Source organism: Xenopus laevis, chromosome 4L (assembly GCF_017654675.1).
Source record: "Xenopus laevis strain J_2021 chromosome 4L, Xenopus_laevis_v10.1, whole genome shotgun sequence".
Classification (NCBI taxonomy): Eukaryota; Metazoa; Chordata; class Amphibia; order Anura; family Pipidae; genus Xenopus; species Xenopus laevis.
Genome location: NC_054377.1, coordinates 109,335,700 through 109,354,327, shown reverse-complemented (window position 1 = coordinate 109,354,327; position 18,628 = coordinate 109,335,700). Strand labels below are relative to the sequence as shown.

At 39.6% G+C, this 18,628-nt stretch overlaps 1 protein-coding gene across 3 annotated transcripts in view; it reads left to right on the top strand.

The window, feature by feature from the left end:
* cfh.L (complement factor H L homeolog) overlaps positions 1-18,628 on the top strand; it is a 107,530-nt gene that overhangs the window by 34,755 nt on the left and 54,147 nt on the right. For all 3 annotated transcript variants that reach the window (XM_041590624.1, XM_018256441.2, XM_018256439.2), the window contains exons 9-10: positions 9,531-9,713; positions 12,961-13,128. In XM_041590624.1, the coding sequence (XP_041446558.1) occupies positions 9,531-9,713; positions 12,961-13,128 (351 nt within the window). The remainder of the gene's footprint in view (positions 1-9,530; positions 9,714-12,960; positions 13,129-18,628) is intronic.

The following is an 18,628-nucleotide window of genomic DNA, read 5'->3' as shown; positions in this document are numbered from 1 at the left end:
CTGTTCCTCATTCACGGGGTTTCCTGGTCCCCGACTTGGACACATGACTTCTTCTGGGCCTATTGCACTCAGTCCTCCTGAGCACATCCAGCTGGAATCACATCCAGAAGCAAAAGAGGAAGAGGCCACGCCCTGCACTCACTATATAGGAGTGTGTCAGAGCAGTGTCATCAAATCTCTCAGCCTATCACTGTAAAGGTTATTCTGTAACAGGGATTCTACCCAATAACCCAAGGAAATGGTGAAAAGATTAACTCTATAGGGCCTGTATCCGTATAGGGCCCTATATATATATATATATATATATATATATATATATATATATATATATATATATATATATATAACAAACAAGGGAAAGTTGTGCTCACCACTATTTTTTAAAAACATTAGGCGGGGGTGCAATGAGGCTGTGACCACAAAATACATATAGACACATACAAGAGTCCTCTGCACTCAACCCATTATCAATATATTTAAGACAGCGACATTTTGTGCATACTGCTACTAAAAAATGCCTTACCCTTTAAACAAAACAGGGATTGTTTGTCCATATATTGCAATATATTTAAGCTGGCCAACTACGTCAAAGTCATCCCATATCTGGCCAGTCCTACGCTTAATTTTCATCTGATTCATTAAGAATTCTATTGCTTCATTATACATTTTACAAAGGGACTAGGTTTTACCTGCAACTTAACTTGCTGCTTTCAAAGTAAACCTCCATACTTGGCTGCCCTTTTATTAGACACCAGTGGGATCACCTGACTATAGCTGGGAAGGGTGGGAGCTACAACATAGAGCTGGTCACTGCTCTTGTATAACTATAACAAACAAGGGAAAGTTGTGCTCACCACTATTTTTTAAAAACATTAGGCGGGGGTGCAATGAGGCTGTGACCACAAAATACATATAGACACATACAAGAGTCCTCTGCACTCAACCCATTATCAATATATTTAAGACAGCGACATTTTGTGCATACTGCTACTAAAAAATGCCTTACCCTTTAAACAAAACAGGGATTGTTTGTCCATATATTGCAATATATTTAAGCTGGCCAACTACGTCAAAGTCATCCCATATCTGGCCAGTCCTACGCTTAATTTTCATCTGATTCATTAAGAATTCTATTGCTTCATTATACATATATATATATATATTTTGTATTAGTAAAAGTAAAAAATATGTCTCTTATTTTCAGCTTCAGATAAGTGGGGAGGTCTTTGGTTATTCATATAGCCGCCACCTCTTGTTTGTCAGAGGATGAGGTCAAATATGACAAGCAGAAAGTTATTATTTCTCAATGGGGTGAGATCATTTTTGAAATGGGTCTTGAACCAAGGTTCCCTCTGCCCTTTTTCAACTCGTCTAATTATTTTGTCTTTTTAAAAGAGAAGTTAAACCCTTTTGGAATATCTGTATGGTCCATTGTGTGGGGCTAATGTAAATGTCATAGTCATAGAGTTTTCCCGTTCAAGAATTGAATAGAAATCTATATTTTGGGCAACAGTGGCTATACCACTGGATTTTAGTATAATACTTCCCATGCAGTTGAGGCAATTTTCTGACATTTTAACATAAAAATACTACCAATAGTGTATAGGCTAATGAAAATGTTTAGAATAAACAATAGAGAATAACAATATAAGAAATAAACAACAGAACTCAGCATAACTACACATGAATGGTACAATCTGCAGGATTTGAAGTTTTGAATGAATAACTAATTTACAAACTCCAATGGAAACCTTGGGGGTGAAGATCAAAAGATCACCCCTAAAAAATCTTTTGCCAATTTGTTGCAATTAAAAAGGTTTTATTTGTAAATCTATACAGGTACATGAATAAAGGCCCCATAGTAATTTACTGTAGTTACACAGGATAAGGGTCTATTATATTGTGGCTTTAGGTTACTTGCAAATGTTAATTGAGATCAACCATCCCAGTTGGTTATGCCTATTGGACTGGGCTGTTACTTTAAGAATCCTCCAGTGTAATTCTCCATCTAAAGGGACCCTAGACACTATGGGGCTAATTCACTAACAGGCGAAAATTCGCCAGCGATGGCTTCGCACACATCGCAACACTTCGCCAAGCGTAAATTCGTCTGGACAATGATAATTCACGAAGATCTGAAGTTGTGCACAGGATACCGAACGCTGGCGAAATTACACCAGCGAAATTACGCTCAGCAGTTTGAAGTTACGCTAGCGTTGGCTAATTAGCATACGGCGTGCAGTTAAAGTACAATGGCCGTATATGCTGCAGCAAATACATTACACTACACAAGGCCAGGGAACCTTAATAAAATTATATAAAAGTTGTTATAATGCCCTACACATGTGCCCACAGTATAGTTTAGGTGCCATTTGTTAGCAAATTTAGGGGAGAAGGAGGATATCCAGAAAAAAAAAAATTACGATCTTTTTGGGGCAAATTCACTAAAGGAATAAGCGCCTAAAGCTAACGTTAATTCGCTAGCGTAGTGCATTTGGGTTAATTCGCCGATTCACGGACACTGGCGTAAATTCGCTAGTGTTACTTCGCACCCTTACGCCTGGCGAATTTGCGCAACGGAGATAACTACGCAAATTCACTGACGCGCACATTTTTCTGTATGCTACCTTTTACGCCAGACTTCCTTCGCCACCTCAGACCAGGTGAAGTGCAATACTGTAGAGTAGATAGGGATTGCTTCAAAAAAAGTAAAACAATTTTCTAAGTCTCAAAAAACGCTGGCGTTTTTTCTTTTTTATGGGTGATAGGCTGAAAAAGATCGAAATTTTTTTTGGGTCTACCCCCCTTCCCCCCTACATTTCCTGACTCATGGCACCTTAACTATACAGTGGGCACATGTGTAGGGCAAAATAAAAATTGTATTTGCTGTTTTGAAGGTTTCCCAGGCTTGTGTAGTGATGCTACATATACCTCCATTGTAACTTCAATTTGGCGCTGTATGCAAATTAAACATCGCTAGCGTAACTTCGCTTTGCTTGGTGAATTAACGCTAGTGCAACTTCGCAACCTTACACTTCCCCTGAGCGCAACTTCGCATTTTAGTGAATTTGCGTAGCGCTGGCGAAAATACACCTGGCAAGTGTGGCATAGCGGACACTGGCACAACTACGAATCTTAGTGAATTTGCCCCTTTGAGATTCATCCAGCTTTTAAATCACTGTAGTGGCCCCATGTTATCAAAAACATTGTTATGTAGCCCCATTTGTATTTTAACTCATGTGCATGCAAAAGAGTGGTTGATGTTGCAAAGTCACATTATTTTGTATAGTAGATAAGTCAACATGATTAGGCTATTGTGGCTTCAAGTACTGTGGACAGGCTATTGTATACTTTAGATACTGTATGCCCTGTGTAGTCACTAGCTCTTCTTTTAGCTCCTTTTTATGTGATGAATGTGTTCCATTAGCATTATCTCAGTTGGAGTTAAAAAACATAAAAAAAATTGTGTTTTAAAGAATTAAAAGTATAATGCAGTGTTGCAGTGTACTGATACAAGTGTCACAGGAGAAAAGATTCAGGTTACACAGCAGATAGTAGATAAGCTCTGTAGAACATAATGGTGTTATCTGTTATCCACTGTTTAACCTGTACTATATAGCCTTTTTCAATGTCCGCTATTGCTACACAGTAGCACAACTATAGTTGTGTTTCTGAAGCAAACAGATCAGTTTTACCAGTGAAGGGCAACAGTGCATGATATTTTCATGTTTTGTTACTGTTCCTTTATGGTGAGATAGTTCCCTGCCTTTGGAAGTCTACAAATATTGTAACAACTGTTTGAGCTAGACTGATTTGAGGGAGACCATTCACCCTCATATTATGAGAATGATCCTCCATGTCTTCCATCATTAGTTTAAGATGAATTCTCTTCCTCAAGAGATGTAATGAGGTTGATCACTTTGTTATGGAAGTTCACCATTTCCCCCATTTTGTTGTGTAAGTGCAATGATCTGTTACCAAGTTTTAACCTTCATTCAACAACACACTTCACAAGAGAAAGATGAACTCATTTTCACAACCTGATATATAAAAGAATGCACTGTTAATACCTTACTCATTGTTTCATGCTCTCACCCCAGAAACTTAAACTGTAATATTCCCATGGTCTGCCACATACAGTATACTCAAATTTTAACAATTTTGTGGTGAAGCATGTTAGCCAAAGGATAGACTCCTAGGGGCATATTTACCAAAAAATGTATTTATTTTAGAGCTCATGACAGTCTGTCAGAGTGAAATTCCTCCACTCTTAATTCAGTTCTATGGGATTTTTAAGAGTGTATTTATCAAAGGGTGAGCACTGACTTCTGCCAATTGATAAATATGTCTTTAAAGACCCCATAGAAATGAATAGAGAGTGGAGGAATTTCACTTTGGCAGACTGTATTGAGCTATATTTTCACTTTTTGGTAATTATACCCCTAGGAGTCTATCCTTTGGTTAACATGCTTCCTCACAAAATTGTTAGCATGAGGCTACACGATGCCTAACCACACCAGAGCATTCCTAATTAATATAAACCCTGACAATATTGTTGCAAAACATTTCCATGAGTGTACCTGAAGTAAGAGAGTATACTTGAGTGCTATTTGTATATAAAGTATCACTCTAGGTTTCAGAAGGTAAGCACACAGGGCATATTTACTAAAGGGTGAAAGTAAAAATTTGGAGTAACTTCACCAAAAATTAAGATTCCCCTAAACGTCGCCAATTTAGTAAAAGGAAAATACACCAAGTTTTGGAGAATTAACTTTGCAGTGGTGAAAATTCATGGCTCTTCTCCAGGTGAACTTTTTCCGGTGAATTTTCTCCAATTTACTAAAAGCACAAGTATGTTTTTTCATCAAGAGAAATTTCTACAGGTTCAGGCTGGCAAAATAGCATTATAAACATAGAGCAGCTACTTCATTATCAACATCGCCCTTTCCTTGCTAATTTTCTCCATGGTGAGAATTTTCGAGTGAATTTTTCCCCACTACAATTGTATCTGAAAAATTTTCATTTTAATTTCTCTTGAAAAGGTTTACATATGAGTTTTAGATGATCTAAATATACAGTCATTGAGGCAAAATTATCAAAGAGTAAAACTAGGGCATGCCACATTCTTCCACCTATATGTGTTTTTTTTTTTAAAAAAGTGAATTTAAGCAGTAGAATTTCAATCTGGCAGACTGTGGGGTGCCCTTTTTGGCACTTTATATGCCCCTTTGTTCTGGTGTATCCCTCAATTAGCAAAGCAAGAACTACACACACTGAAATTCATGGAAAAAGGATTTACCCAATATTTATTTTTTCCACTAATTTCAGTGTGTGCGGTTCCTGCTTTGCTGATTGTAGTACCATTGTGATACCACACCAGGTGTCCATGGAACAAAGCACCACCACCACCACCATGTTATGACTGCATGTAGTGTGTGGGAAGTCTTTACACACATTGGACTGTTTTATCCCTCAGCCACACTCCACACCAAGGCCTATTTCTGGCATCTGTATCTACTCTGTATCCCTCATGGTTTACATACAGTTTACACCCTTTCTGATAGATTAAAGTGGTTGTTAACTTTTAGCATGATGCATAGTTACATAGTTACATAGTTAAATCAGGTTGAAAAAAGACCAAGTCCATCAAGTTCAACCCCTCCAAATAAAAACCCAGCATCCATACACACACCCCTCCATACCTTCACTTAAAATTATACATACCCATACCTATACTAACTATAGAATTTAGTATCACAAAAGGACTTTGATATTATGTCTGTCCAAGAAATCATCCAAGCCATTCTTAAAGGCATTAACTGAATCAGCCATCACAACATCACCCGGCAGTGCATTCCACAACCTCACTGTCCTCACTGTGAAGAACCCCCTACGTTGCTTCAAATGAAAGTTCTTTTCTTCTAGTCTAAAGGGGTGGCCTCTGGTACAGTGATTCTCTTTATGGGTAAAAAGATCCCCTGCTATTTGTCTATAATGTCCTCTAATGTACTTGTAAAGTGTAATTATGTCCCCTCGCAAGCGACTTTTTTCCAGAGAAAACAACCCCAACCTCGATAGTCTACCCTCATAATTTAAGTCTTCCTTCCCTCTAACCAGTTTAGTTGCACTTAGTCTCTGCACTCTCTCCAGCTCATTTATATCCCTCTTAAGGACTGGAGTCCAAAACGGCACTGTATACTCTAAGGGGCAGATCTACTAAAGGGCGACTTGTTGCCAGTGACCTATTCCGGCCCAGCGCAACACTTCGACAGGCGCAAATGCGCTCAGACTACGACAATTCACTAAAATGCGGAATTTCACTTTAGTAGAATATGCGAAGTAACGACCGTTTGCCAGAGCGAAAAGTCGTCTGGTGATAGAGTGCGAATGACCGCTACCGCCAGTTTCTTTCACTAGTGAATTGGCGCCTGCACCCATTAGTAAGTCGGCGATGTCCCTGGGGGCGGTAACACTAGTGAATTGTCACTAGTATTAGCCACTTTGCCCCTTTAGTAAATCTGCCCCTAAGTGAGGCCTTACTAGGGACCTATAAAGAGGCATAATTATGTTTTCATCCCTTGAGTTAATGCCCTTTTTTATGCAAGACAGAACTTTAGTGGCCACAGAATGACACTGCCCAGAATTTGACAACTTGTTATCTACAAAAACCCCTAGATCCTTCTCAGTTAAGGAAATGACCCACAAACTGCCATTTAGATTCAAGATTCAAGATTCTTTTATTTGTCAATACAGACTATATACAGTTATAAAGCGTATCAAAATCACGTTCACTCAGGCCCCCTCCCCATGGTGCATTTGCATAAAGAAAGAGAAAGAGCATTTGTGGATACACATAAGGTGACAGGTGCAGAAATATTTAGTTTTTATAATGTTATCATGTTAAGCACTCTAATGGCTTGTGGAAAGAAGTTTTTGCAGTGTCTAGCAGTTCTAGTTTTAATGCTGCGGAACCTCCTTCCAGATGGCAAGAGAGAGAAGAGAGAATGAGACGGGTGAGATGGGTAATAGAGGTTCTTCTATGATCCTTTCTGCAGTTTTCAATATCCACTGAAGAGATTTTTGTTCTGCGACTGTGCAGTTTCCAAATCATAGCGTGATGTAACTGCAGAGAACACTCTCGAAGGTGCCTCGATAGAATGTTACGAGAATGGGAGGGGGGAGACTGGCTTTCTTTAGCTTCCGTAGAAAAAGTAGGCATTGTTGAGCTTTCTTTGTGATGTTGGTGTTTAGGGTTCAGGAGAGGTTGTCTGCCATATGCAAGCCTAGGAACTTTACACTGTTGACTATCTCAACTGGGGAGCAATTGATGTACAGTGGTAGATGAGTAGCAGAGTTCTTTTTAAAGTCAACAACAATTTCTTCAGTCTTTTTGACATTTAGAGTCAGGATGTTGTTTTGGCACCAGTCTGTCAAATGTCTTACTTCTTTTCTGTATGCAGACTCATCACTTTTCCTAATAAGACAGACTACTGTTGTATCATCTGCAAACTCGATTATGTGATTTTCACAGTATTGGGCAGTGCAATCATGTGTCAGCAGGGTAAATAGAAGTGGGTTAAGCACACATCCTTGGGGCGAGCCTATGCTCAGTTTTATAACCTCAGAGGTGTGTTCCCCTATTGAGACATATTGGGGTCTATCAGTCAGAATGTCCAGGATTCAGTTACAGAGGGAAGTGTTTATGCCTAGCAGTTCCAGCTTCCTTACCAATTGCTGTGGTATAACAGTGTTAAATGCTGAGCTGAAGTCAATAAATATCATTCTGACATATGTGTATAACTTGCATTTATATTGTTTTTGCCAAAGTGCATAACTTTGCATTTATCAACATTGAACCTCATTTTCCAGTTTGCTGCCCAGTTTTCCAACTTAGTCAAATTAATCTGCAAAGTGGCAACATCCTGCATGGAACTTATAGTTCTGCACAATTTAGTATCATCTGCAAAAATAGAAACAGTACTTTCAATGCCCACCTCCAGGTCATTTATAAACCAGTTGAAAAGTAAAGGACCTAATACAGAGCCCTGCCATACTCCACTAACAACACTGGTCCAATTAGAAATTGTTCCATTTACCACTCTTTGTAGTCTATCTTTTAGCCAGTTCTCTATCCAGGTACAAATACTATGTTCCAGGCCAACATTCCTTAATTTAACCAGTAACCTTTTGTGAGGCACTGTATCGAATGCTTTAGCAACGTCTAAGTAAATCACATCCACTGCCACTACCTTTTCATAAAAAGAAATGAAGTTAGTCTGGCAAGATCTATTATGCATAAAACCATGCTGGCACAGACTCAAAGTATTTTGATTTTCTATAAAGTCCAGTATCTTATCCTTTATTAACCCTTCAAAAAGCTTTACTACCACAGATGTCAGACAAACTGGGCTATAGTTTTGAGGCTGAGAATGGGATCCCTTTTTGAATAGCGGCACCACATTAGCAATTCTCCAGTCTCTCGGCACCATGCCAGACCTCAATGAATCCTGAAAAATTAAGTAAAAAGCTTTAGCAATCACAGAGCTAAGCTCGCTTATGTGATGTGATATTCTGAGACAATTAGCAATTGCTTTTCATTTTTTATATCTGTGGTTTTGGAGTTATTTAGCTTTTTATTCAGCAGCTCTCCAGTTTGAAATTTCAGCAATTTGGTTTCTAGGGTCCAAATTACACTAGCAACCATGCATTGATATGAATAATAGACTAGAATATAAGAGGGACTGAATAGAAAGATGAGTAATAAAAAGCAGCATTAACTATAAATTTGAAATACTTTTAAGCCATACAGTGTGATGTGTATTCCTTTTATCCTTGGTGCCAGCAAGCATATTTTAATATAAATGGGGGGTTTACTGTTGTAAAAATAATGCAGACAGTAATCAGGCTGCATTAAACATAAAGTTACAAATGCATTTTATCTTGCTTTATGCTATAGAGATAGTAAACATGAAGTTACAGTATATTATTGAGGTATTTTTACTGATATTTTGGAGATTTAACCCCATATCTGCCCCAGATATCACCTGGTAATCATATGTGAAGCCCATTCATACAGAAATATTTTTAGCTGACAGCAAAACCTGAGTAGCTTTTGGCAAAATAATTTAGTGAATAATCCTAGAACATATCCCAGTACAAGTGAAACCTACAAACCTTACCACATTAGAAATTATAAATAGATTAGGGATGGGCAGTTTTAGGACAAGATACTGAAGCATTCCTCCATTAATTGACCTTATGTATGAATTAGGGATTCATTTGGTTTTGGCCGAACCCCCGAACCCTTCTTGAAAGATTTTGCCGAATACCAAAATGAATCAGAAGCCTACATATGCAAATCAGTGAGGGGGAGGGAAAAAGAGACAAAAAGTCACATGATTTTAAGGATTGCAATTCGGTTCGGCCAGGCACAAGCATCCCTACAACCATATACTTGATACCTTGCATGCAAATGATATATCCAATGAACTGTAGAATCTAAATAAAGTAAACTTTTCTTTTTTTCATAGCATTATGTCGGCCTTCTGATGCACAAGTCGACAATGCAGATATTTATGATACTAAGAATCAGTACAAGGAAGGAGACAGAGTTAGATTCAAATGTTATGGAGACTTGAGAACTGAAGATGGGAGAAATGATGGAGAAATTGAGTGTCTACCCAACCACAAATTTTCAGAAGCCAGATGCCTTAGTAAGTATTTTATTTCCTTTTATAAGTTTCTTGAACCTGTGCTAAAAGTAATAAATTACAATGTTTTTTTGAAAAAAAGACTGAAATTGACATGTGAGAATTAAATGCACACTAACCTTTTTTATATTTACTTTTCTCATGGTTTAAAAAAGAATGGTGCATTTCCAAAAACACCATTAAGTTTATAAAAAAAAAACACACACACATAGCAGCATCCCAAGCAAGTTCATTCCTTCTTGTCAGATTATTTTCTGTATGTTTTCACTGGTGTGCTTTAGCAGGCAGAGCAGCACACAAAACCTCTGCCAAATCCCTTGACTGCAGTAACGTAACTAACAGCCTCCGGGTCCAGCACAGGATGTGCACCCGGCCCCCGTCCCTCTAAATGCGTTAAGGCGCATTGTTTCCCTACCGTTGAGCTGCGGCATGAGTTTTTTCCTTATTGTCGCACTGCGCCGTGCTCTCTGGCGGGCCCCGGAGGGGAGCGGTCCCTGGTGCAATTGCACCCCTTGCTCCCAGGTAGTTACACCACTGTTTGACTGTATCCCTTAAAAGGGATATTATTCAAATAGAGAAAGTCCAGAGAAGAGCAACTAAGCAGATAAAGGGTATGGAAGAAAGTTTGGCCAAGCTAGGATTTTTAACATTGGAAGTGAGAACTCAAAGACTACCTCTTGAAGCACTTGCATAACACCTGACCTGGGAACTGGAATTTATATGGCAGTGTCACTTACTGCACTTAATATCCCCCAATTGGTGTCTGTATGTCACCCTACCATTTAGACTGTAAGCTCTACAGCGCAGGAACCTCCAACCTTTTGTTTCCTTGACAATGAGCAGTTAATATGTATTGTAAATATACTTTTTATTTGTATAATGTATTTTTATAGTTATTTGTACTTATTGTAATGACCCCCTGTTTCTTCTACTAATTTATTGTTCTGCTATACAGTGTTTTGCCCTCAAGGAGCACTATACAAATAAAAATATACATAAATACATTTTGCCAGCCAAAGGTACCCAAAGGCCAAGACACCCTTGGATGGTCCACTCGCTCACTACTGCCCCCCACCCCTTTGTTTGCACATGCATACTCCTCCAGTTTCGGAACAATGTGCAGGAGAATATAGAAGCGGCTGGGCGGTATGCCACCCATTAATTTGTGCCACCCTGGGCTGGGCCTTTGTTGTCTTTTTACACATCTGGGCCTGTCTCCTCCCCTTTTCTTCACCACAGCTCCCCTGTGTTGGCTTGACTCAGCTTTGCTGCTGCCACCAACTTCCTGCTGCGTACCACACTTGTCCAAGATGGTGCTACTATGCCACTAGTAAGGGTAGGGTATCTTACTTGGTGCTCTTTGTCCTCCATCTTGGTGTACTTCCAGCCCACCTTCTCCTCAGGCGGTCATGCTTACAACTTCACACATGCCATCTACCTTCCAGGCAGCTCTATGGTGCAGAGTGACATACCCAGTACTTTTTCATACCAGACCAGCACTGCTGCACTCCAGCTGCTGGTCTTCCCGCCACTTTCAGACTTCTATCCATAGTATCAGGATCCATGCATCCATTTTGCCATACTCTCTGTACAGTCATCATTAACTTAACTTTTAATATGTTATAGGATGGCCAATTCTAAACAACTTTTCATTTGATGTACATTATTTATTTTATATTGTTTTTTTTTAAATGATTTGCCTTTTTCTTTTGTCTTTCCAGCTTTCAAATGGGTATCACTGACCCCATCTAAAAACAAATGCTTTGTAAGCCTACAAATGTATTGCCATTGGTACTTTTCATTATTCATCTTTCTATTCAGGCCCTCTCCTATCAATATTTCAGTCTCTTTCTCAAATGAATGCATGGTTGCTAGGGTAATTTGGACCCTAGCAACCTGATTGCTGAAATTCCAAACTGGAGAGCTGCTGAAAAAAAAGCTAAATAACTCCAAAAACACAAATAATAAAAAATGAAAACCAGTTGTCTCAGAATTTCACTCCCTACATCTTACTAAAAGTTAACACAAAGGCGAACAACCCCTTTAACAGAAGGCAACAGCATATACTATACAGTATAACTAACATACTCCTGTGGAGCTGAGGTAGAACACATCAATCCAGTAGAATATTAACATGTGTTTTTCAGGGGTCCACATACCCATGGATGCTTGCATGGCACATAAATGCATTTATGGTGCTTATTTTGCACTGCCAAAATGTTAACCGTGAAAATTATTATGCATTATTTTCATTTTGGGGCCCCTACATACCATATATTTGGTATATATATTTACCCAGTTTTTTCAGAAAATATATGGTTTTCAGTGGGGTCAGCGTACTTGTCGAACCCTTTACCCCACATAAAACAGATGGCGTATTTTAGAATTAATTCGGGTTATTTCAATTAGTAGAAATGTAAGTGATGAAATTAGTATGCATAAGGTATATTTTAGGATCACATACTTCGATATGCCTATGTACCTCGGGCATCTTATTCCTATAACTTCTCTTATAACTTATCTTATAACTTCTCTTATATAAGACAATTTGTTAGAAGTCACCTTTAAAATAAATGGTTGCAAAATCACACAAATAAGTGGATGGAACCCATGTGGACAATGTAATATGTGCAGTATAATGGAAAACACAATATGACATTTGAGGACAGATTCAGCAAAAGGCATAGAATTAATATCTATATTCATTGCAAAACACACAGTGTGATTAATTATATAGAATGACCGTTATTATGATCCATTGGAATTGCTCTGCTTCTAGAATATGTGGCAATGCCAAGACTGTCCTTTAAAAATGGCAAAGCAAGTCAGAGCCTCTCCCATAGATCACTCTGGGAAGTGTTGGCTACTGATGTTCTGCAAGAGGAATGTTCCATGTGCCATCAGCCTTAGTGTGTGTATGTGTGTCTGTGCTACAGCTTTGCTTTGCTTTTTGATTTATGTTTTGTTTGTTTTTTTCCCCTTTAATAATATATGTCTTTTTGTGCCCTTTTTCCTCGCCTTTTTGTGTATTTTTTTTGGAACATTTGGTAACCTTATTAAAAGATTAATGTTGTGAATTATATTCTAGTGCAAAGAGTATGTTTGTTGCTTTTCACATTCCCTGCATCATGTGGCCAGTTTCTGGCTATGAATTCTATATTATAATAACTTAGTTTAATATACATGTTTAAACATAATCATGTTTAATAAGCATGAAGAGTAATTGCTTCTGTTTTTGGCTTCCCATCAGAATCTTGCACAATTGAATCTATAAGTCATGGAAATTATATTCCAAAGAAAAGCATATTTGAGTATGAAGAATCCTTAGTCTATGCATGTGATGAAGGATACAGGAGTCCAACAAACACAAGGTTTGCTTCTGCTACGTGTCCTTGGACATCTCCTCCCCGCTGTGTCGGTATGTTTGCTTCATATATTGTACATACTCCTGAAAACACCTGCATATTATTACAGATGGATTCTTGGTTATGCTGCCTGTGCAGCATATTAAAATTATTACTACTTTTGCAAAGATGGATCTCAAAACCAACCAAAGAATGTTTTATTAATTTATTTTCTTATCAATAGTGATGGGCGAATTTATTCAGCAGGCGCGAATTCACGGCGAATTTGCGCGATTTGCCGCCAGCGAATAAATTCACGAAGCGCCCGCGAAAATTTGCGGCAAAAATTTGCCGGCGTCAACTGCCTGGAAAACCGATTGGCTGTTGAGCATAGGCGGAGGGTAATTTTTTTGTTTGGGGAGGCTAGAGTTGGCCATATGTTGGCAGAAGTGGTGGATTCTCAACTGATGTAAAAATGAACACCCCAACTACCTCTCATGGTTCCAACTGACTTCAAGTGCAAGGACAGACAATCAAACTCGGCGGCAGCAGGACTCTGCCTCATAAATATAACAGAAAATTAATCTATTCCTTTGGAACTCTTGTCACATCATGATCACGTTCTGATGCTGCTTGGTCTCTGCAAAGTCCTGGTAAAGCCGTGCAGGAACTGGATTGGCTGGACCTGGATGGAGGTTGAAGTTCACTCAACAGCCAATCGGTTTTCCAGGCAGTTGTACCTGGTCATAAACTAGAACTGCTGTTTTATCTGCTTTACCTTCACCTCCCTCCCAAAACACTACTTTATCTACTCTAATCCTACAGCCCCTGTTATGGCTGCAACTTCTGTATCTAATAGCATTAACACTTTTCTTTCCCTTACTAGCTTTGTTATTTTTTTTATAAAACCTATCATTTTTCCTGAGGTTATTATGTGTTCTGATTACTCCTGAAATTGGTATTGCATTTATCCAGCTATGGGTTTTGTGGATAATATACATGATATGTATGCTGCTTTTCTCCTATTTTTGGGGGTATTATAATAGATGGATTTAGCATTGATTTTATCCTACATTGTTTTCTGGGGAGCATAATAAATACAATTTGCACAGCATTTATTGTATCCAAAATACAACAGGCATTATACATGAAACTGGTAATTCATTTACCTTAATGAATTGTAACCCTGATATTTTACTGCTGCTCATCATCATCCTCATCATCATTTATTTATATAGCGCTGTCAAGATACTTTACTGCAGTTATAGCAAACAAGGAATAAATGGTGGATAACAAACAAGGATTACAGAATACAATGGGGTTAGAAGGACCTAGAGATTAGAGTTAACAAACTAAAAGGTTAGGGACAGGGTACAATTGAGACATTACGATTATATAAACATTTTGTCATTTTTGATACAGCAATGATTAATTAAGGTACATCGAATAAGCCTCTTTAAACAGATGGGTCTTTAAGGAGTGCTTGAAAGATTGGAAAGAAGGAGAAAGTCTGACAGCTTGTGGCAGAGAGTTCCAGAGAAAAGCAGAAGCCCGAGAGAAGTCTTGTAGACGAGAATGGGCAGAAGTGATCCGAGGAGAAGTGAGGCGAAGATCAGAAGCAGAGCGTAGGTTTCGTGAAGGAGTGTATTTGGAGATTAGAGATGAAATATAGAGAGGGGTTTCATTATTAAGGGCCTTGAATGTGAGTGTAAGTAATTTGAATTTGATTCTAGAAGAGATTGGGAGCTAGTGAAGGGACATACATATGGGAGCAGCTGATGTTGAGCGGCGAGCTAGATGAATGAGTCTAGCGGCCACGTTTAGAACAGATTGGAGTTGTGAAAGGTGACTTGTTGGAATACCTGTGAGGAGTAGGTTGCAGTAATCAAGGCGAGAGATGATGAGAGACTGAATCAGTGTTTTAGTTGATTCTGAACTGAGATAGGGTCGTATTCGAGCAATATTGCGCAGTCGAATACGGCAAGATTTTGCAAGTGTTTGAATGTGTGGTGAAAAAGACAGATGAGAGTCTAAGATAACTCCTTGGCAGCGTGCCTGTGTGGTGGAATGAAAGGTGGTGTTGTTTACGGTGAGTGATATCTGAGGGACAGGGGAAGATCTTGGAGGAAATAAAATGAGTTCTGTTTTAGAAAGGTTCAGTTTCAGGAGGTGCTGTAACATCCAGGAGGAGACAGCAGAGAGACAGTCTGTGACTTGGGAAAGGACAGAATTAGAAAGATCAGGAGTAGACAAGTAGAGTTGGGTGTCATCAGCATAAAGGTGATACTGAAGTCCAAATGACTGAATAAGTTTTCCTAGTGAAGTAGTATAGAGTGAGAACAGCAGGGGGCCAAGAACAGAGCCTTGAGGAACTCCAACAGAGAGTGGGAAAGTAGTAGAAGTAGAGTTAGAGAAGGAAACTTTAAAGGAACGGTCAGACAGATAAGATGTAAACCATGAAAGAGCAGTATCCCGAATGCCAGCTGAGTGTAGAATGTCAAGGAGGAGTGTGTGGTCAACTGTGTCAAAGGCTGCAGAGAGATCTAGAAGGATTAGAATGGAATAGTGACCTTTAGACTTTGCCAGTAGAAGATCATTGGTTACTTTGGTGAGTGCAGTTTCAGTCAGGTGTGATGGGCGAAAGCCAGATTGCAAGGGGTCGAGGAGGGAGTTGTGAGTGAGATGCTGGATCAGGCGTTTGTAAACAAGCCTTTCTAGTAATTTGGATGCGAATGGAAGAAGGGAGTGGGAGAGCTGTGATCAAGGGAATGTTTTTTGAGGATAGGAGTGATTAGTGCTTGTTTGTATAAGGATAGAAAAGTACCAGTAGAGAGTACCAGTAGAGAGTGAAAGATTAAATAGGTGGGTAAGTGCAGGAGAGAGTGTATCAGAGATTGGGTGGAGAAGGCGAGAGGGTATGGGGTCAAGGGAGCAGGTGGTGGGTTTTGAGCTGGCTAGAAGTTTTCTAACTTCATCTAGAGTTGGAGTGCAAAGTAGATGTGAGTGGACTGCACGTTAGTCTGAGATTGTTAGTTGGACGGTATGCTCAGCCTAATGAGATTGATTTTTTCATTAAAGAAATGAGCAAGGTCTTGGGCGGTAACATTAATAGGTGGAGGGGGGCATAGGAGTGAGTTAAATGTGGCAAACAGCTGCTGTGGTTTGGAGGACATAGTAGATATTGGATAAGAGAAGTATCGTTATTTGGCTAATGATAGAGCTTGGTTATAGCAGGAGAGCATGAATTTGAAGTGGATGAAGTCAGGATCAGTTCGTGACTTTCTCCACCGTCACTCAGCTGATCTACTACATCTTCTGAGGTACCGTATTACACTAGTGTGCCAGGGTTGGGGTTTAGCTGGCCGGCTGTGACGGGTGGTAGAAGGTGCAAGGGAGTCAAGTGCTGTTGAAAGGGCATTGTTGTAGAGAGAAGCTGCCATATTGGGACAGGAGAGAGTATTAATATGAGATATGGATTGTGCTGATACTGTTGATAATTGTTGTGGTTCAAAGGCATTAAGGTTTCTGTACGTGTGGGTAGAGAGAGATGGTTGTGAAGCTACAGATGAAAGCAGTATCTGAAAGGAGAGTAGATGATAGTCAGACAGAGGGTAGGGAGAGTTAATTAAGTTGGATGGGCAGCATGAGTTGCAGAATATAAGGTCAAGAGTATGACCCTCGATGTGGGTAGGTGAGTCGGTCCACTGAGAGAGACCAAATGAAGCTGTTAGAGAGAGAAGTTTAGAGGTGGCAGCAGAAGCAGAGTTGTCAATGGGGATGTTGAAGTCCCCTAAAATGAGAGCAGGTGTCTCACTGGAGAGAAAGTAAGGAAGCCAGGCAGCAAAGTGATCCAAGAAGGTAGAGTAGTATATCATTTCATATACTGTGTGTATTGGACATGTATCCACTTTGCTGGGGGTAAGTACCCACAGCCTTTCACTGTATGTAATGTGCTTGTTGTGTAAAACTGCCTTTCGCTGTATCCTTTGGGCCAGCTAGCAGATAGGCAGCTTTAATTTAGACAAAAGGCTGAGCTTGAATGACATGAGTCTTTTTTCAACCTAAAGACTTTTGCTGTTGCTTGAGGTGTAAACACTGTCTCTCAGTATGTAATGTACATGGGGTACCATCTCTCTCTCTCTCTCTCTAATTGTATATAATGTGCTTTGGGGGTCTGTATCCACAGCCTTTCATTTATATAGTGTGGTAGTGGTGCAGAACACTACAATTTTTGTAAAACATGATTGTGATCCGATTACCCATTTCACTCATGGTATGACAGCACACAATAGTCACATCCCTGTCTATGAAGGCTACCAAAGTATACTGCATGTTAGTACTTCCCTTCAATATGTTGTGTCCTTGTATGTGGTCAGGCTGTAAAGTTCCTGAAATATTTTCATTGTAGATTGCCTAGTTTGATTGTCTGTCCTTGCACTTGAAGTCAGTTGGAACCATGAGAGGTAGTTGGGGTGTTCATTTTTACATCAGTTGAGAATCCACTACTTCTGCCAACATATGGCCAACTCTAGCCTCCCCAAACAAAAAAAATTACCCTCCGCCTATGCAACCCACTTGCTTGCCGCTAAACCCCACTACCACTTCCCCCTGCCACGCTCGCTCTTTCACTCCATACAGTGGATCTGGATAGGCAGTAGAGGTGTGTGGCTAAGGCCCTAGCACTTTGTCCCTAGCTGAGCACTGAGCACTAGATGCTTGGCACTGCTACGTACTGTACCCCTAGTTTGCCTTGATCTCTTTACAAATGCTATTGTTGCAGGGTGCAGTTATAAGCATTTCACTATGTTATAGTGCAAAAGTATGTAAAACCTACAAGTCAATCTGATCATTTTAAGTTAAAGTCTGTTATGGGAAATCTTGCAGCATGGAGTGAGCACCCATATTTTGGTTCATTGTTTATATAACCCCTTTCTGGCACACTCCTTTAGAAAGGGATGGCTCATTAGCATAAACAGGGCTCCTACCTGCTAGCCATAAAACAAACCTATAAACCCTCTGCTGTGTTAATAGGAGAGCTTTTGTCGGACATAACTTTCGTACGATTGCTGTCAGGGGCAGAACATCAGCTGATCTGTTCTTTTCTACTTTATTTGATCTGAATGGTTAGTGGCAGGTCGGCAGATGGGGGAAGTCCGATTGTAAGATGATTCATATGATCGGATCTTTGCGTTCATGTCTGACAAAATCTTGTGACAGTCTCCCTCTGAAAATCGTACGATCGGCAATACATGCAGCGATATTACCCGCAGCCAACAGAAATCTTTTAACCTGTCCGATCGACCAAACAACCGATCTCCACCGGACGAAAAATGTTGAGACTTTCCGCACACAGTCCTAAAATCGTACAAATCCTTGATTCGTACGATCAGATCTTTGCGTCAATGGCCGGCTTAAAATGCAAGCTGACTAAATAACATATTCTTTTAAAGTGACAGTCTCACAGTTTAACTCTGGTCAGGATTAAGGAAGGCACCATTTAGATCCTGGCACAAAGTCCATCCAGGTATTGTTACCTTCCCCAATATTCCACTCCTTGGAAAAAAGCAGCTGTTT